Here is a 20,568-nt window from a genome sequence, read left to right on the forward strand (position 1 = left end):
AATCACTCTCTTCCACATCTCAGAACCCCTAAATCCCTAGAACAGAAGCACCTTTACAACTGTGTTCAGAGTCGGGAAGAACCATGGTGAATGCTGGAAATGTGGTGTCAAATCAGAGATTGGTGTAAAACTGTGATGCTCCTGATTGAATGTAAAGCAGCTGGTTTCAGTTTCCAGGCTGAAAATGCATCGGAATCCATCTCAAACATTTTAATGTGTTTCTGTGACAGTTGCAATTATTTCATTGAATAGAAAGCTACTTAAAACAGATTGGTTGAAGTTTGTATTAAAATAGCAGCTGGAGGACATCACAAGAGCCTGGTAACAGCAGGGAGAATTAGACAATAGTTTCATTGCCAGATAAAGAAGGAGCTGCTGTTTGTGTCCAAGAATTCCCAGTTTTGTTGATGTGTGCTTCCCACATTCTGTCCTTTTAAATAAACCTCACTCCGACCAGCCTTTAGCAATCATAAACATACCAGAGAAAATGGCGAAGCTGTGTCTGCCCCTTTAACTGGGAGCTGAGCAGTGTCAGGGCCCCGACTGTCCCTTTAAGAATAAGTGATGTGTTCAGCTGAAGATTCCTATTGGCTGTTTTCTGAGTGGTCTCCTTATTCTGATCATTCTCAGTGATCCTCGGGTATGTGAACCTGCTCTCCTGTCTCTCATTCACTGAACATCTCTCTACTCACTCAGATTCTCATTGATGTGCAGGGTAGGTGGATTGACCACGTTAAATTGCCCCTTAATTGGAAAAAAATGAATTGGGTACTCAAAATTATTATATATTTTTTTAAAAGGTTATGGTCTAACAGTGACAGAGTAACACACACCAGAAGTGGATTATATTATGTTGTTAACAAACCATGACTAACTCACTATTATACGAAAACAAAACTTTAGTTATGGTTCTCTAGACACTGAATGAAATGAAATGAAAATCTCACTGTATTATCGTTACATTGGATTCAATGATGTGTTCACTCACGCACAGCAGCCCGACTCTTATTATTGGAATAGACACTGTGTTTGTTACTCTCAAAATCAGTGAATCCTTTGCTGTTTATCCTCTGGGCCCCATCTCCACTATTATTGTCTGAGACCCTGTAGTTTTATAGGGTTTAATGACTGTCATTTGATAAGTACAGATAATTATAACAATTTTACTTCTTGTTTTTGGAGTTTTGTGAGTGATGACCTGCTGCGTTTATCTACATGCAGCAGGAGTATATCCTGCATCCGCCACTTAGTCTGGCGTGATACACGTTGTGAAAACTTAACAAAACCCGTCAAATCAAAGTGCGGAAATCAGGGTCTAAAGGCAGTCAACCCCTGGGGTGCCCATCGAGCACGGAAGGCCTCGAGTGTGCCCGTGGACACCGCATGCTCCCACTTCAGGGACACCCGGCCGCGAACAAGGCTGCAGAAGAGGGGCAGACAGTCAGGCCGGATAGCCCCCTCAGTCGTCCGCTGCCTGGACCTATTAATGGCAAGTTTGGACAGGCCCAGGAGCTGGTTCACAAGGAGGTCCTCCTCCTTCCCCGCGCCCCTCCACACCGGATGTCCGTAGATTAGGAGCGTGGGGCTGAAGTGCAAATACCGCACAACTGCGACGTCTCTTGTCCAAGTGTGCCCACGGGGCCGAGCACGACTGATTTTAGGCCTTGGATGGCTTTAGCCACGCGCTGGATGGACACTGCTCCGCGCTCGGCTAGCTCATAGGGCGTCATCCAGCCCACTCCTCCGCCACCCAGCATGTCACCGATCCTGGTCACCCCAGCATCCACAGCCCTCCGCTCTGCAGGCCACCAGAATGGATATTGGCGGAGTTGCGAATTCCTGAGCACCGGCTCCCTTACGACAGCCACTACTCCTAACAGGGGGAGAGCTGCGGTGCGTGGCGACCATGTTCCAGATTTTGAGAAGGTCCTGGTACAAGACAGGCATTGCCAACAAAGAACTCCGAAGACCTTGCTGGTCAACGAACAGGAGCTGCACATCGTAGTTCAGGCCATGCACCTGGCAGAAGAATACGTCGCCAGGGCACACCATCATGGAGGAGGTTCAACGTACAGGTAATGTTGCAGACTGAAGGCGGAAAGTCGCTACCTGGGTGCGAAGGCACACCAACGCCTGACTGTCCTCCGCAATTGGGAGATTCAAGACCTCCGCAGTGACCCAGTGCAATCCACTGTCACAGAAGAGCCAAATCAGAGTTCTCTGGATGTGTGTGACAAAGTTAGGGGGAGGAGTCAAAGTGACCAGCCGGTACCACAACATGGAGGCAACCCAGCTGGTTTATGACGAGAACGCGACCCCTGTGGGACAGCACTCAGGGCAGTCCTGTCCAGCGTCCCATGCGAGTGGTGATATTGGTCTCCAACTCCTGCCAGTTCGCTGGCCAGGCTTTCCCTGCTGGGCAAAGATGGACTCCCAAGTAGAGGATGTTGGTCCGGCTCCAGCTGAAGGGCCTGAACTCCTCTGGGAGGGGTCCATTTGCCATGGACCAACCAGGAGTCTGGAACATTTAGCCCAGTTGATCCTAGCAGAAGACGCGGCGGAGTACACAGGCACTCTCGCATCCTCCGCAGGTCACCAGGGTCAATGAACGTGAGGAGCACATCATCAGCATAAGCCGAGAGGACCACCTCCATGTCCGGCTCACGCAGAACCAGCCCCGACAACCTCCTCCATAGGAGGCGCAGGAAAAGGCTCCAAGCAGAGAGAATAAAGTTGGACGGACATGGGTCATCCCTGACGCGTTCCTCTCCCAAAGCGAAGGGGCGCCGTCAGGGACCCGTTAACCTTAATCAGACACTCCGAGGCAGCGTACAGTAATCGGATCTGGGCGACAAAGTGCATTCCGCACCCGAAAGCTTGCAGAGCCCCGAGCAGATACTCGTGCCCCACCCTGTTGAACACCTTCTCCTGGTCAAGAGACAGGAAGGTGCTCGACATACCAGCTCGCTGCTTTGGACTCGAGGAGCAGCCCCAGATTTCCCCAGTTGTCCAGGGCCACGATGCTTTTCAAAAATGCCCGGAGGGGATGAGGGGAGACTCGGTGCTGGGCATGAGGGTGCCCTCTGCCTCGCTGCAGAGCGTCTATATCCTCCTCCTCCGAGTGGTCACCGCCTGAACCCGAGCCCCGTGGCGGGCGCCGCGGGCCCATCAACTAGCCCTTGGCCCGAGTTCATCCGGGGCTGGTTTAGCACAGGGCTAAATAGCTGGCTTTTATAGCAGACCAAGGCAGGCCAGCAGCACGGTTCAATTCCCGTACCAGCCTCCCCGAACAGGCGCCGGAATGTGGCGACTAATGGATTTTCACAGTAACTTCATTTGAAGCCTACTTGTGACAATAAGTGATTTTCATTTCATCCCACCCCCAGGATCGTCCTCAGGTGGGTTCCTTACAAGCTCCCCCCACGATTCAGGGTCCGTGACCGGCAGCGGCTCCGATCCCGCCTCCGCTGTCGATGCCGGGCCCTCGGAGAGACCCCGGAAGACCCCGGGGAACAGCTCCGGGGTGGAACCTGGCATCATCTGCTTGGGTGTTGTGAGCGGGGAGCCTTCCTCGCCGTCGCTCGCCCATGACCTGAATATATAAGGTCACTGGTGGCTGCCGCCAGCCCCCGGCGATGAACAAAAGGTGACCGGGGAGTAAAACTGTACCGGGCGGCGAACAAAAGGTGACCAGGGAGTAAAACTGTACCGGGGGAATGAGCCCTCGCGGGTCACATCTCCGCCTGGCCCCCCTGCTCGGGGGACGACGGCAGAACGGGCACCTCGGTGCCTTGGAGGCCACCTTGACCTTTTTAATGGGGCTGGCCGTCAGTGTGATGGGAGTAAACGCAGGCGATACCCAACACCGCTCGCCTGGGGAGGGCGTAGCGAGATCCACCAGCTCCTCCAGCCGAGGCAGGCGGCGCTGTCAGGGGGCAGGCTCACCTTGCTGCGGGGCTGTGGTGAGGGTGGACAAGCCTCCAGCTCAGGGCAGTACACAGGGTCCCCACCGCCCTCCGGAGCCCGTGTGGTGATCTCTCCATGCACCTCAGGTTGTTGTGAGGCGGCTGCGGTGTCCCGAGGTGAGGCTGCGGCCTCCAAGTTGGTTGGGATGGGCACGGGGTCAGTAGCCGTGATGGGTCCAAGTTGTGGATGGGCCCAGTCCGACCGCCGTGCCGTCTTCCGTTTGGCCTTTTTAGGCTGCCTCTGCCCCCACCCAGCAGCCGCGGTGTTGTCAGGGGCCGGCTGTTGGGCAGACAAAGAGGTGATAGAGGAGATGGGGGCAGTGCCAGCCGCCCTGGAGTTGGTGGTGGCCATTAGGGTGGGGCAGTTCCGGCGAATGTGCCCCAGCCCTCTGCAGGCATGGCACCGCATGCCATCCGCAGACCAGAACACTTTATGGTTCTCCCCTTGGTGGGAGACCACGAAACCTCCCTCTGTGACCTCCTCCCAGGTCAAGCAGACAAAAACCTGACGCCGGAAGGGGTATACATGGCGGAGGGTGAGATCCCTCAGGCCGAGTGTCACGGCACCACCCCGGACCTGACCTCCCCCAGTAGGTTGAGATGGGGGAGGAGGAGCTCGGTGGGGAGGTCGGGCGGGACGTTTGAAAGAACCACACGTTCGGCGGTGGCCTTCAGCGGGTGCACCACCACATGTGTCCCACCCACCGTGAGCCCCCTTTTCTAGTACATGGTGGACCGCCTGCTCGGCCCGCAGGAAAAACATAACCTTGCCGTACATCCTGGAGGCGGTTACGATGGCCGAGGGGCCGAAGACCCCGGCCATCGCAAGAGTGCACGCCTCGATGATCATGGTGGGGTTGGGCACAACGTTTGACCCTAAGTTGCCGTGTTAGTAGGCAGAAAGGCGAGGGGGTCGCGGATGGTCGAGGGGCTCCCTTCCCTGCATGGGTTCTTGGCCGCCCTGCCCCCGGCAGAGTGGAGGATGCCCCTGGGGTATTGGCCATGCCCACCCCTGGTACGGTCTGGCCGTGTATCTAAGACCAGGGTAGCAGGGTAAGGGTGGGGGGAGGGGGGATGGACGTGGCACCACAACAGCAGGTGCCACAAGGGAAGGTGCTGCAGGGCAACAGCAGAGCGGGGCAGCGTTCTTCAGCCCTGGAGGGGCCTAAAACAATGTCCCAGGCTGCCCCACACCCGCTACAGCTGCAGTCCCAACTGGTCCCACTCCCATCTCAGGCACAGGGGTGGGAGGACAGAGGGTGGGGCAGCAGAAGTGGGGACTGGGGAGGAGGCAGAGACAGGAACAATCAGCCAGTCAGCCTGAGCCTGTGGTCGCTCTCACCATCTGTCACCGTCACAATGTCCGGGTGATTGATGGCAGGTCCGGACCGATAGGAAGAGGAGGCGGGACTGGAGGACCAAGTGGTGTTGGTCCTCCAAGCAATCGGAGTAAATGAGGGGCGGGGCCAGGCTGTGATTGAAGCATGCGCAGTGTGGGCAATGGCGAAGGAGAAGGACGTCTTTCTCAGATCGTAAATTGGTAAGAGGTGTTTAACAATATGAGGGAGCGAGAGATCGCGGGGGTGGGCGGAAACGTTGTGTAAAGCTGTTGTGAGCCGCAAACCGCGGAAAAAATTTCCGGGACCCAGTTTGTACCGAGCAGAACTGCAACTCCTCATTTCGGCTCGAGTTAACAGCCGCCATCTTTAATGGTTATTCATCAGGGCGCATGCGCGTTTGCCGTCTTTATCCGGGGCGATGTTTCAATGAGTGGGAGGAGCTTGTTCCCCATTGTTCAGAATGGAGACAACTTGTCATCAAACTGGATTAGTATTTGAGTCCCAATGTCTTCTTGATGCAAAGCGCTGGCAGAGATTAAAAGAAAAGGAAGCAAATCCTGCTCTCCGGATTTCACTGCATCATTGGACATCGTGCCCCATGTGTCCAAAGCTCTGCGGCTCTGTTCCGTCACATGAAGACCCAGGGCAGAAACTCGTAACCCTGAGTCAACATCACCCTCAAATCAGGGGACTGCTGATGGCAACGCGGGTTAGTGTGCAGAAGGGAGCATGAGTGGTCATTGTGGACCAGGGAGCAAGAGGGCAGAATGTCGTGGATTTCTTTCCTGGACTGACCGTGATTAATTTTGGAAACACCTTTTACAGGAGATAGTAGGGGAGGATTTACACACAGCAAATTCAAACCAGGAGAAATATTTACCTTTCCTGAATTACATTTCTGGACTGACAGTGAGGCCTTTGTAAACTTCTTTCATGGGGGATTAGAAAGGGATTCGCAGACAGGAAACTCACAACCAATCCTCACATCAAATTCTGACACCACCGTTCGGGTTATCAGGACCTGGAGATTATCAACCTTTGTGTGTAAGCATTGGGTTCCAGATCTGTACACAATGACTACCTCCTATCTCCCCTGTAGATCTTGTTCACAACCTTAAATCTGTGTCCCCTAATCCTTTTACAATCTGCTGATGGGAACAGTTTAAAAACTGGGTTTCCCATTGTCGTTTCTGGTGCCTGGGTCAATGTCGGATGGTCCGCCTGGTTTCATTCCTTTTTCTGTGATATTGTAGAGGTTGAATGGGGTTGGACCAGTCCATTTAGGATCCAGAACACAATTGAAGTCCCCTCCAGGAATCAATTGATCTGAATCCAGGTCTGGGATGGATCCCAACAATTTTTTTCACAAATGCCACATAATAATAATCTTTATTATTGCCACAATAATACACCCGGAGGAAACCTACACTGACACGGAGAGAACGTGCAAACCCCTCACAGACAGGGACCCAAGCCGAGAATTGAACCTGGGTCCCTGGCGCTGTGAAGCAACAGTGCTAACCACTGGGCTACCGTGCTGTCCATCGTCCCAGTTAGGGGCATAGACATTCACCAACACCACCAATGTACACCAACGACCCACTGACAACCATGTATCTCCCATTAGTGTCCGCAACAAGCCCAATGACCGAAAGAGGAATCTGTTTATTGATTAGAATTGCAGAGCTCGAGCCCTTCGTCAAAGCCCGAGTGAAACACTTGGCTCACCCCTCCGCAGTCTTGGCTGATCTCTATTTTTTTTTCTATAAGTTTAGAGTACCCAATTATTTTTTTTTCCAATTAAGGGGCAATTTCACGTGGCCAATCCACCTAACCTGCACAGCTTTGGATTGTGGGGCGAAGCCCATGCAGACATGGGGAGAATGAGCAAACTTCACACAGCCAATGATGCGGGGCCAGGATCGAACCTGGGACCTCGGCGCCGTTAGGCAGCAGTGCTAACCACTGCGCTACCATGCCACCCTGGTCTGATCTCTAACCTGCAAGTGAGTCTCCTGCAAGAACACCACACCAGCATTTAGATTCTTTCATTGAGTGAAAACACTCGACCTCTTCACTGTTCCACCCAATCCCCTTACATTCTAGGTGAGCAGCCGAATCCAGGGTCTCCCACCCCCACTTCCCCAACATGGAATCAGCCATTTCCACCGTGAGGGACGATCAAGTAAATCTTCAAAAAGTACAGGCCAAGTGCCCACACAAGATGGCCGCCCCACATACCCTGACAGTAAAACAAAAACAGGTCCAAAGTCATCACCAGCAAGCTAACCTCTCTGTCCCACCCCCATTTCCTGCCAACACCCCACCCAGATACACAAATTGAAACCAAACCCTGCCCCCCCCCAGCTCTGACCCAGACAAAACCAGCCAAAACTGGTTCAACAACTGCAGCCCCCATCTCACTCTCATTCACCAGCTCACTTCTGGCGGGGCAGCCCCTCTCAGAACAAAAAGAAAAAGAACGATGATATTGCCCACCTCGAGGATAAATCCTCACTGGAATAACTGGGTGAATCCCTTTCCACACTCATAACAGGTGAATGGTCTGTCGCCGCTATGACTATGGTGATCAGTCTCCAACTCACATGGGGATCTGAATCCCTTCCCACAGTCCCCATATTTCCATGGTTTCAGCATGCTGCTGGTGTCCTTGTTGCTTTCCACGTTTGACGATCTGTTGAAGTCTTGTCCCCATAGAGAGCATGCGTACGGTCTCTCCCCGCTTTGAATGGTGTCATGTTTTTTCAGACTGTGTAACTGGTTAAAAGCTCTTTCCACAGTCAGTTCACTGGAACACTCTCACCCGAGATGTGTGTGTACCGGAGTTTTTTTCAGTTACACTGATCTTGAAAATCTTTTCCTACAGACAGAACAGACAAACATTTCTTCTTCCACATTCACGGGCCAATGATATTCAGGTCCTGATGAATGGAGTGACTCTGTTAAATCTTGATGCGAAGTTTGATTTGAGTTCTCATATGTAAATCCTCCCCTTGTAATATCCTTTAAAGGGAGTTCACAAAAGTCATCACTATAGGGGCAGGCACAGTGGCTCAGTGGTTAGCCGAGGACCCGGGTTTGATCCTGGCCCCGGGTCACTGTCAGTATGGAGTTTGCACATTCTCCCCGTATCTGCGTGGGTCTGGCCCCCACAATCCAATAAGATGTGCAGGTAGGTGAATTGGCCACGCTAAAATTACTCCTTAATCGGGTGGAAAAAAAGAATTCGGTAGTCTAAATTTAATTTTTTTGTAATTAAAAAAAAAAGTATTGACTTTCAATCCAGGATAGAAATTCTGAACAGACAATTCTAGTTTCTCTGGGGAGGGGCGTGGCACAGTGGTTAGCACTGCTGCCTATGGCGCTGAGGACCCAGGTTCGAATCCCGGCCCTGGGTCACTGTCCGTGTGGAGTTTGCACATTCTCCCCATGTCTGTGTGGGTCTCACCCCAAAGATGTGCAGGGCCGGTGGATTGGCCCCGCTAAATTGCTCCTTAATTGGAAAAAAAAAATTGGTTACTCTAAATTTGTTTCAAAAAAGGATTGCCTCTTTCCTAATGTTCACAATTAAAGGGGTGAGTTCCCCCAGGAGATGGCTGACATTTCAGGGCAATTAAATTAATAATGAACAGAGATATGTCCAGTGTTGTTACATGGTACAGGTTAGATATATTATTTACCGTTTTGTAATAAAGTAAATGTATTGTTATTTCTCGTAATATAAGGCTGTAGCTACGTTATATATTTCCATTCATCTCTTCCCTCAGAGGGTTGTTAGTCTTTGGATTTCTCTTCCACAGGGACCAGTTGTATCTGGGGGCCATCGAATATTTTGAAGCACAAGTTTGACAGATATTTTATTGACAATGGAGTTAAGGGTTATGGGGAACAGGTAGGAAAATAGAGTGAAAGCTGAGATGAGGAGGGAACTCTTCACTCGAGGGTGTGGTGAAGCTTTGGAATTCTCTACCCCAGAGGAATGTGGAGCCTCAGTCATTAGGTATGTTCAAGACAGATATTGATGCTGCTGTGTGTAGGGGCACTAGCTTAGCAGCCCTGGTCACGGTGCCTCTGCTGCTTCCGCCGGCACGGAACTCCACCAGCCCGATAGTGGCGGCGGCTCTTCGGATCTGGGGCCAGTGGAGGAGGCATGTAGGGGAGGTAAGAGCATCGGTGTGGACCCCAATCTGCAGCAACCACCGATTTGCCCCGGGGAACATGGACGGGGGGTATCGACTGTGGAGGAGAGCGGGGATTGTGAGGATGGGGGATCTGTTCCTGGAAGGGAGCTTTCCAGGCATGAGGGCACTGGAGGAGAAGTTTGGGCTGGCGAGAGGGAACGACTTTCTATACTTACAGGTGCGGGATTTCGGACGCAGACTGGTGCCGTCCTTCCCATGTCTCCCGCTGAAGGGGAGACAGGACAGGGTAGTTTCTAGGGGAGAGGGTAGAGTCTCAGATGTCTACAAGGAACTAATGGGAGCTGAGGATAAGCAGACCGAGGACCTGAAGCTTAAGTGGGAAGAGGAGCTCAGGGGAGAGATGGAGGACGGTATCTGGGCAGAAGCCCTGAGCAGAGTAAATATGACCGCAACATGCGCCAGGCTCAGCCTGATCCAGTTTAAGGTCGTGCACCGGGCCCACATGACGGTGGCCAGATGAGCAAATTCTTCGGGCTGGAGGACAAGTGTGCTAGATGTGCCGGAGGGCCGGCTAAACATGTACACATGTTTCTGGTCGTGCCTTAAACTCGGGGTATTGGCAGGGATTCGCAGATGTCATGTCCCGGGTATTGAAAACTGGGGTGGTAATGAGTCCTGAGGCTTCCCTGGTATCCCGGCGACGAATACTGTTAGCATGGAGGGACTCAAAGCTCCAGAGGGCTGATGTATGGCTATCTGACATGGCAAGCTTTTTTGGCCTAGAGAAAGTCAAGATCGCCTTGAGAGGTTTGCCCGAAGGTGGTAGCCATTTATTGACTTCGCAGAGGATTACGTGTCGGGGGGATGGGGGTGCTAGAGTAGAGTAGAGCAGGGGGATATTGATGCAGGTCCTTGCGTGAACAGAGCCGTGGTTTGCACTATGTTTAATTTGTGACTTGACTTTTTTTGTATTGTACAATGTCACTTTTTCTATATGCCTAAAATACCTCAATAAAATTGTTTGTTAAAAAAAAGACAGGTATTGATAGGTTTCTAGATATTGAATATATCGAGGGATATTGGGATCGTGCGGGAAAATGGTGCTGAGGTAGATCGGACAAGGAGCGCATTGAATGGTTGCGCAGACTCGGTGGGCCGAATGGCCTACTCTTGCTCCTATTCTAATCGCTGTGTGCTGGTCAGGAAGCAGTGAGCTGAGCTTGCATCTGTCAATCAACATGAATCAGCACCATCAGGAGAATTGGGAGGGTGAATATTACATTCAGCAGAGTGAGAATGGAGGGAGATTGTGTGGGATGGAGATTTACAGCTTTTGGAGAACAAGAGAGTAAATAATGTCCCATAGGAGCTAGAATTGTCTGTTCTGAATTTCTATCCTGTAATAACAACGATGACTTTTGTAAATTGTTTTTAAAGGATATTGGAAGAGGAGGAATTATAGACAGAAATCTCAAACATCACATCTCGATGTGACAAACTCACTCGATTCCTTCTGATCTGAATATCTTCGGGCTCTGAATATCATCGGCAAGAAGGAGAAATGTTTGTCCGATCTGTCGGCTTCAAAAGATTTTAAACGTGAGTGTGACTGGAAAAGCACCGAGACCCACACAACACACACCTGAGTGAGTGTTCCAGTGTACTGACTGTGGAAAGAGCTTAAACCAGGTACACAGCCTGAAAAAACATCACACCATTCACAGTGAGGAGAGACCGTACACGTGTTCTGTGTGTAGACAAGGCTTCCACTGATTGTCCGATCTGGAGAGACACGAGCAGACCCAAAACATGGAGAAACCGTGGAAATGTGGGGACTGTGGGAAGGGATACAGATTCCCATCAGAGCTGGAGATTCATCGCCGCATTCACACTGGGGAGAGGCCGTTCACCTGCTCTCAGTGTGGGCAGAGATTCATTGATTCATCCAACCTGCAGAGACACGAGCGATTCCACACTGGGGAGAGGCCATTCACCTGCTCTCAGTGTGGGCAGAGATTCACTCAGTTATCCAGCCTGCAGAGACATCAGCAAATTCACACTGGGGAGAGGCCATTTAGCTGCTCTCAGTGTGGGAAGGGATTCACTCGGTTATCCAGTCTGCGGAAACATCAGCGAGTTCACACTGGGAAGAGGCTATTCACCTGCTCTCAGTGTGGGAAAGGATTCACTCAGTTATCCAGCCTGCAGAGACATCAGCAAATTCACACTGGGGAGAGGCCGTTCACCTGCTCTCAATGTGGGAAAGGGTTCCGTGATTCATCCACCCTGCTGAAACATCAGCGAGTTCACACTGGGGAGAGGCTGTTCACCTGCTCTCAGTGTGGGAAGGGATTCATTGATTCACTCAACCTGTGGAAACATCAGCAAATTCACACTGGGGAGAGGCCGTTCACCTGCTCTCAGTGTGGGAAGGGATTCATTGATTCATCCGCCCTGCGGAAACATCAGCGAGTTCACACTGGGGAGAGGGCATTCACTTGCACTCAGTGTGGGAAGGCATTCCGTGATTCATCCACCCTGCGGATCCATCAGCGAGTTCACACTGGGGAGAAGCCATTCACCTGCTCTCAGTGTGGGAAGGGATTCACACAGTTATCCCACCTGCAGACACACCAGCGAGTTCACACTGGGGAGAGACCATTCACCTGCTCTCAGTGTGGGAAAGGATTCATTAATTCATCTGTCCTGCGGAGACACCAGCGAGTTCACACTGGGGAGAAGCCGTTCACCTGCTCTCAGTGTGGGAAGGGATTTACTTGGTTATCCAACCTGCAGACACACCAGCGAGTTCACTCTGGGGAGAGGCCATTCGCCTGCTCTGAGTGTAGGAAGGGATTTATTGATTTATCCACCCTCCTGAGACACCAACGAGTTCACACTGGGGAGAGGCCGTTCACCTGCTCTCAGTGTGGGAAGGGATTCAGTCAGTTATCCAGCCTGCAGACACACCTGCGAGTTCACACTGGGGAGAGGCCGTTCACCTGCTCTCAGTGTGGGAAGGGATTCATTGATTCATCCAAACTGCAGACACACCAGCGAGTTCACACTGGGGAGAGGCCATTCACCTGCTCTCAGTGTGGGAAGGGATTCATTGATTCATCCACCCTGCTGAGACACCAGCGAGTTCACACTGGGGAGAGGCCGTTCACCTGCTCTTAGTGTGGAAAGGGATTCATTGATTCATCCAAACTGCAGACACACCAGCGAGTTCACACTGGGGAGAGGCCATTCACCTGCTCTCAGTGTGGGAAGGGATTCATTGATTCATCCACCCTGCTGAGACACCAGCGAGTTCACACTGGGGAGAGGCCGTTCACCTGCTCTTAGTGTGGAAAGGGATTCATTGATTCATCCAAACTGCAGACACACCAGCGAGTTCACACTGGGGAGAGGCCATTCACCTGCTCTCAGTGTGGGAAAGGATTCACTCAGTTATCCAGCCTGCAGAGACATCAGCAAATTCACACTGGGGAGAGGCCGTTCACCTGCTCTCAATGTGGGAAAGGGTTCCGTGATTCATCCACCCTGCTGAGACATCAGCGAGTTCACACTGGGGAGAGGCTGTTCACCTGCTCTCAGTGTGGGAAGGGATTCATTGATTCATCCGCCCTGCGGAAACATCAGCGAGTTCACACTGGGGAGAGGGCATTCACTTGCACTCAGTGTGGGAAGGGATTCCGTGATTCATCCACCCTGCGGATCCATCAGCGAGTTCACACTGGGGAGAAGCCATTCACCTGCTCTCAGTGTGGGAAGGGATTCACACAGTTATCCCACCTGCAGACACACCAGCGAGTTCACACTGGGGAGAGACCATTCACCTGCTCTCAGTGTGGGAAAGGATTCATTAATTCATCTGTCCTGTGGAGACACCAGCGAGTTCACACTGGGGAGAAGCCGTTCACCTGCTCTCAGTGTGGGAAGGGATTCACTTGGTTATCCAACCTGCAGACACACCAGCGAGTTCACTCTGGGGAGAGGCCATTCGCCTGCTCTGAGTGTAGGAAGGGATTTATTGATTTATCCACCCTCCTGAGACACCAACGAGTTCACACTGGGGAGAGGCCGTTCACCTGCTCTCAGTGTGGGAAGGGATTCATTGATTCATCCAAACTGCAGACACACCAGCGAGTTCACACTGGGGAGAGGCCATTCACCTGCTCTCAGTGTGGGAAGGGATTCATTGATTCATCCACCCTGCTGAGACACCAGCGAGTTCACACTGGGGAGAGGCCGTTCACCTGCTCTTAGTGTGGAAAGGGATTCATTGATTCATCCAAACTGCAGACACACCAGCGAGTTCACACTGGGGAGAGGCCATTCACCTGCTCTCAGTGTGGGAAGGGATTCATTGATTCATCCACCCTGCTGAGACACCAGCGAGTTCACACTGGGGAGAGGCCGTTCACCTGCTCTTAGTGTGGAAAGGGATTCATTGATTCATCCAAACTGCAGACACACCAGCGAGTTCACACTGGGGAGAGGCCATTCACCTGCTCTCAGTGTGGGAAAGGATTCACTCAGTTATCCAGCCTGCAGAGACATCAGCAAATTCACACTGGGGAGAGGCCGTTCACCTGCTCTCAATGTGGGAAAGGGTTCCGTGATTCATCCACCCTGCTGAGACATCAGCGAATTCACACTGGGGAGAGGCTGTTCACCTGCTCTCAGTGTGGGAAGGGATTCATTGATTCATCCGCCCTGCGGAAACATCAGCGAGTTCACACTGGGGAGAGGGCATTCACTTGCACTCAGTGTGGGAAGGGATTCCGTGATTCATCCACCCTGCGGATCCATCAGCGAGTTCACACTGGGGAGAAGCCATTCACCTGCTCTCAGTGTGGGAAGGGATTCACACAGTTATCCCACCTGCAGACACACCAGCGAGTTCACACTGGGGAGAGACCATTCACCTGCTCTCAGTGTGGGAAAGGATTCATTAATTCATCTGTCCTGTGGAGACACCAGCGAGTTCACACTGGGGAGAAGCCGTTCACCTGCTCTCAGTGTGGGAAGGGATTCACTTGGTTATCCAACCTGCAGACACACCAGCGAGTTCACTCTGGGGAGAGGCCATTCGCCTGCTCTGAGTGTAGGAAGGGATTTATTGATTTATCCACCCTCCTGAGACACCAACGAGTTCACACTGGGGAGAGGCCGTTCACCTGCTCTCAGTGTGGGAAGGGATTCATTGATTCATCCAAACTGCAGACACACCAGCGAGTTCACACTGGGGAGAGGCCATTCACCTGCTCTCAGTGTGTGAAGGGATTCATTGATTCATCCACCCTGCTGAGACACCAGCGAGTTCACACTGGGGAGAGGCCGTTCACCTGCTCTTAGTGTGGAAAGGGATTCATTGATTCATCCAAACTGCAGACACACCAGCGAGTTCACACTGGGGAGAGGCCATTCACCTGCTCTCACTGTGGGAAGGGATTCATTGATTCATCCACCCTGCAGACACACCAGCGAGTTCACACTGGGGAGAGGCCGTTCAACTGCTCTTAGTGTGGGAATGGATTACATAGAACCATAGAAAATAAGAGCAGGAAGAGGCCATTTGGCCCTTTGTACCTGCTCTGCCATTCATTATGATCATGGCTTATCATCCAACTCCATTGCTTAATCCCGCTTTCCCCTTTGTATCCTTTGATCCCCTTCACTCTAAGTGCTATATCCAACTGCTTCTTGAAGGCATACAATGTATTGGCCTCAACTATTTCTTGTGGTAACAAATTCCACAGGCTCACCACTCTGGTTGAAGAAATTTCTCCTCATCTCTGTCCTAAATGGTCTACCTCGTATCCTCAAACTGCGACCTCTGGTTCTGTACAGTCCCACCATCGGGAAAATCTTTCCCACATCTATCCTGTCAAGTCCTGTTAGAATATTTTAGGTTTCTATGAGATGCCCCATTCTTCTGAACTCCAGCGAATACAATCCTAACTGATTCAATCTCTCATACGTCAGTCCCACCGTCCCAGGAATCAGTCTGGTAAACCTTCGCTGCACTCCCTCTAGAGCAAGTACATCCTTCCTCAGATAAGGAGACCAAAACTGCACACAACATTCCAGGTATGGTCTCGCCAAGGCCCTGTATAATTGCAGCAAGATATCCCTGCTCCTGTACTCGAATCTGCTCGCAATGAAGGCTAGCATATCATTTGCCTCCTTTACCGCCTGCTGTAGCTGCATGCATACCTTCAGTGACTGGTGTACAAGGATACCCAGGTCTCGTTGCACATTCTTCTCTCCTAATTTACGGCCATTCAGCTAATAGTCTGCCTTCTTGTTTTGAGTCCGTGTGGAGACAAATTCTCCCCGTGCCTGCGTGAGTCTCACCCCCATAACCCAAAGATGTGCAGGGTAGGTGAATTGACCACGATAAATTGCCCCTTAATTGGAAAAAAAGATTGGGTAATTTAAATTTTTTTAAAAATCATTAATATATCTTGTGAATATCTGGGGTCTGAGCACTGATCCCTGCAGTACCCCATTGGTCACTGCCTGCCAATTTGAAAAAGACCCATTAATCCCTACTCTTTGTTTCCTGCCTGCCAACCAATTTTCTACCTATCTCAACACACTACCCCTAATCTCATGTGCTTCAATTTTACACGCTAATCTCTTATGCGTGACTTTGTCAAAAGCCATATGAAAGTCCAAATATACCACATCCACTGGCTCCCCCTCATCAACTCTGCTAGTTACATCTGCGAAGAATTCCAGTAGATTTGTCAAGCATGATTTCTCCTTCATAAATCCTTGCTGACTCTGCCCGATCATGCCACTGTTTTCTTAGTGCTTTGCTTTAAAATCTTTGATGATGGATTCTAGAATTTTGCTGATGTCAGGCTTATTGGTCTATAATTCCCTTTTTTCTCTCTATCTCGCGTTTTAAATAGTGGAGTTACATAAGCCAACCTTCAATCTGCAGGAACTGTTCCAGAGTCTATAGAATCCTGGATGATGACCACCAATGCATCCACTATTTCTAGAGCCACTTCTTTAAGTACTTTGGGATACAGATTATCAGGCCCTGGGGATTTATCAGCTTTCAATCCCATCAATTTCCCCAACACCATTTCTCTACTAATATTGATCTCCTTCAGTTCCTCCCTCTCACTAAATCCTGCATTCCCCAACATGTCTGGTGTCTGATTTGTGCCCTCATTTGTGAAGACAGAACCAAAATATGTATTTATTTGCTCAGCCATTTCTTTGTCCCCTATTATACATTCTCCTGTTTCTGACTGTAAGGAACCTACATTTGACTTCCCCAATCTTTTTCTCTTGACGTACCTGTAGGAACATTTACAGTCAGCCTAATTTCCTGTTTTAGGCCATTCCCAACATCACCACTGCAGTTTGGGCGTCTATATACGATGCCCATTAATTTCCGTGCCCCTTGGTGTTCCTCAGCTCTACCCATACAGATTCCACGTTGTTGGAGCTAATATCCTTCCCCACTATTGCATTAATTTCCTCTGCCACTCCACTGCCTTTTCCTTTTTGTCTGTCCTTCCAAAATACTGAATATATTCAGTTCCCATCCCTGGTCACCCTTGGGCCATGTCTCCACAATCCCGATTATCTCACACCCGTTTATGTCTGTTTGCGCGATTCACTCGGTTATGCCGTCTGCAGTCACAACAGGGAGTTTATACTGGGGAGAGGCCATTCACCTGCCCTCAATGTGTGAAGGGGTTTTGTAATTCATCGCACTTTTTTTTAATATATAAATTTAGAGAACGCAATTAATTTTTTCCAATTAAGGGGCAATTTAGCGTGGCCAATCCACCTACCCTACACATCTTTGGGTTGTGGGGGTGAAACCTACGCAAACACGGGGAGAAGTCCCCAAACCCCACACGGACAGTGACCCAGAGTCGGGATCGAACCTGGGACATCGGCGCTGTGAGGCACCTTGCTGCCCACTTCATCGCACTTTCTGAGACGCCAACAAGTTCACAACTTATTACAGGGATTGGATTCTGCTGTTATTGTTTCTGTTCTCAATTACATCCAGGACTGCATTTTGTTCATTCTGTTGGTCAATGGGGATGGTCAGAGGGTTTCTTTCTGCTGGACTGACCAGTCGCACGACTTCGCCTCCAGTGGGCTGATTCTCTCTGAGCCTTCTTGCGAATATCTGGTTTCGCATTTCACAAGGATCAAAGAGTGAAAGGGTGTTTGGAGATTAGAAGATGTTGCATTACTATTTCTGTTTGGAAACCCCAAAATTCATGACACATTGCCATGAAGATGGGCTATGGTGGTTACATGGTTCTTTTGTTTAATTTATCTTGGTGCTTCTCACAGAAGGAAACTATCCGGGTATGAGGGGCAAGTTGTCTGAGGTGCACTGGGAAACTACATTAAATAGTATGGTGGGAGACAGACAATCAGTAATATTTAAGTAATTATTACAGATTTACACGGGGATCGGTTAGCTCAGTTGGCTGGATGTCTGGTTTGTGCTGAGTGACACCAACAGCACAGGTTAAATTCCCATACTGGCTGAGGTTAGCCATGGTCTGTCAGTATTTGTGCTCCACATGATCCTCCACTCACCCCTCTACATCTCCCCCATCAGCATCTCCTTCTATTCCATTCTCCCCCATGTATGTATCTAGCTTCCTGTTCAATGGATTCATGCTGTTCACCTGAACCACTCGCTGTGGTAGCAAGTTGCACATTCTCACCACTCGCTTTGTAAAGAGGTTTCTACTGAAATTCCTGTTGGATTATTGAATCCCTTCACAATCTTAAAGACTTCCATCAGGTCACCCATCAGTCTTCTCTTTTCCAGAAAAAAGCAGCCCCATCCTTTCCTGAGTGTTAAATGCTCTCAGTTCTGTATATTTTGAACCTTTGTTGCACCTTCTCCAGTGCCTCTATTTCCTTTTTCTAATGGAGATGACCAATGTTGACAGAGACTCTCAGTGTCCCCAGTGTAGTCTAACCCTGGCTCTAAACAGGTTGAACGTTTCCTCTGTGTTTTTCAATTCTATCCCTCTGGAATGGAACCTTATATATGGGCCCCACACTTTAGGAAAGATGTGAAGTTCTTAGATTGTGGAGGACATTTACAATAATAATCCTTATTATTGTCACAAGTAGGTTTACATTAACACTGCAATGAAGTTACTGTTAAAATTTACAAGAATGGCACCAGGGATGAGGGACTCCAGTTAGCTGGAGCGACTGGAGCAGCTGAATTTCTCTCCTGAGATCACAGCATCTGGACGGTGGGGAATGGGGCCATTCAGCCCTTTGAGACCATGTCGGCTCTCTGTGGAGCAAGCCAGTCTGTCCATTGTCCCGGTCTGTCCCCGAATCCCTGTAGGTTTATTTCTCTCAGTGCCCATCCAATTTTCTGTTAATCCTTTCCTCCTTTCTGCATCTCCCACCCTCATAGGCAGTAGGTTCCAGGTAGTTACCACTCGTTTTACATGTACACAAGGCTCCTAGAGCACGGAGGAGTCTATTTGGCCCATTTTCTCTATGCCAGCTCTTTGTACAGCGATCCATTTAATCTCATTGTTCGATTTTTTTTTTCAGAATGCATCAAATTCCCTTTTGGAAGTTACAGTGCAATGAGATTTCAGCACAATTTATAGACAGTGCATTCCAAGTCACAACAACACGCTGTGTTTCACAACAAAAGCTGTGCATATGATGTGTCTGGGGTTTCACAGAGTATCAAAATGGTGTCAACGATGTTATTACACAAAATTAAGACTCAATCTTTATCAATGATTTTGGTGAGGACACCGAGTGTAATATATCCGAGATTGCAGACAATTAGAACAAGTGTACATTTCTATAAAACCTCTCACTACCACTGGACCTCCAAAAGTGTTTTAAAGCCAATGGAGTACTTTTGAAACATATTCACTGTTGTAATGTAGGAAGCTGTAATCACATTTAGTTTCAAAATTGTTATTTTCATAGTGTATTCACTGTCATTAGTAACAAGGTCAAGACAGCCCTTTTATACCTCTAACACGTGGCTTCCTGCAGCCATTTCACCTTCTGTACCTTTTCTATATTGACTATGTATTGATTTCATAGCAAAAAACAATAATTAAATTAATTATTATTCAGTAGTGAAGATTGATTATCATTAGTGAATTGGTGTATTAATAAAGACTAGGGGCGAAATTCTCCGGAAACGGCGCGATGTCCGCCGACTGGCGCCCAAAACGGCGCAAATCAGTCGGGCATCGCGCCGCCCCAAAGGTGCGAATGCTCCGCATCTTTGGGGGCCGAGCCCCAACCTTAAGGGGCTAGGCCGTCGCCAGACGAATTTCCGCCCCGCCAGCTGGCGGAAAAGGCCTTTGGTGCCCCGCCAGCTGGCGCGGAAATGACTGCATTCCCGCGCATGCGCAGTGGAGGGAGTCTCTTCTGCCTCCGCCATGGTGGAGGCGGAAGGGAAAGAGTGCCCCCATGGCACAGGCCCGCCCGCGGATCGGTGGGCCCCGATCGTGGGCCAGGCCACCGTGGGTCACCCCCCCGGGGCCAGATCGCCCCGCGCGCCCCCCCCCCCCCCCCCCCCCCCCCCCCCCAGGACCCCGGAGCCCGCCCGCGCCGCCTTGTCCCGCCGGTAAGGTAGGTGGTTTAATCTACGCCGGCGGGACAGGCATTTTAGCGCCGGGACTTCGGCCCATGCGGGCCGGAGAATCGAGCGGGGGGGGGGGGCCGCCAACAGGTGCGGCGCGATTCTCGCTCCCGACGAATCTCCGGTGCCGGAGACTTCGGCAACCGGTAGGGGCAGGATTCACGCCAGCCCCCGGCGATTCTCCGACCCGGCGGGGGGTCGGAGAATCTCGCCCTAGATCTTTATTTCAAAACATAACACCATCGACCAAAATGTTTCCAGAAACTGCAGAGCTATCAGAATTTGTTTGAAAAAATAAATTACTTTATAATTTTGAGAATTTACAAGACATCATATTCTGCCAAGTCTATGTGGGCTAGGCAGTGGTGTAATGGTATTGTTACTGGGCTAGTAATCCAGAGACCCAGGTTAATGCTCTAGGGATCTGGGATCGAATCTGGCTACGACAGATA

At 50.4% G+C, this 20,568-nt stretch overlaps 3 protein-coding genes across 3 annotated transcripts; all 3 read left to right on the forward strand.

Annotated features, from left to right (window-relative positions):
• The first annotated feature begins 5,457 nt into the window (after positions 1 to 5,457).
• LOC140422046 (uncharacterized) lies at positions 5,458 to 12,821 on the forward strand. The gene is made up of 2 exons (XM_072507024.1): positions 5,458 to 5,505; positions 10,906 to 12,821. Exon 2 carries the CDS (start codon positions 11,278 to 11,280, stop codon positions 12,646 to 12,648), a length of 1,371 nt encoding a protein of 456 aa, XP_072363125.1. The 5' UTR covers positions 5,458 to 5,505; positions 10,906 to 11,277; the 3' UTR covers positions 12,649 to 12,821.
• LOC140417970 (uncharacterized) lies at positions 12,817 to 13,740 on the forward strand (the record flags this gene model as incomplete). Its single annotated transcript, XM_072501401.1, has 1 exon — positions 12,817 to 13,740. A coding segment is annotated over one exon (924 nt), but the record flags the coding sequence as incomplete, so codon positions are not given.
• Positions 13,741 to 13,908: 168 nt separating this feature from the next.
• Positions 13,909 to 19,604, forward strand: LOC140417971 (uncharacterized; the record flags this gene model as incomplete). The annotated part of the gene is made up of 1 exon (XM_072501402.1): positions 13,909 to 19,604. A coding segment is annotated over one exon (924 nt), but the record flags the coding sequence as incomplete, so codon positions are not given.
• Between the last annotated feature and the right edge of the window lie 964 nt (positions 19,605 to 20,568).

This window comes from Scyliorhinus torazame, chromosome 5 (assembly GCF_047496885.1).
Source record: "Scyliorhinus torazame isolate Kashiwa2021f chromosome 5, sScyTor2.1, whole genome shotgun sequence".
Classification (NCBI taxonomy): domain Eukaryota; kingdom Metazoa; phylum Chordata; class Chondrichthyes; order Carcharhiniformes; family Scyliorhinidae; genus Scyliorhinus; species Scyliorhinus torazame.

Coding starts and splice junctions, on each gene's coding strand:
- LOC140422046 (XM_072507024.1), top strand. CDS start 11,278: ATGGAGAAACCGTGGAAATGTGGGGACTGTGGGAAGGGATACAGATTC.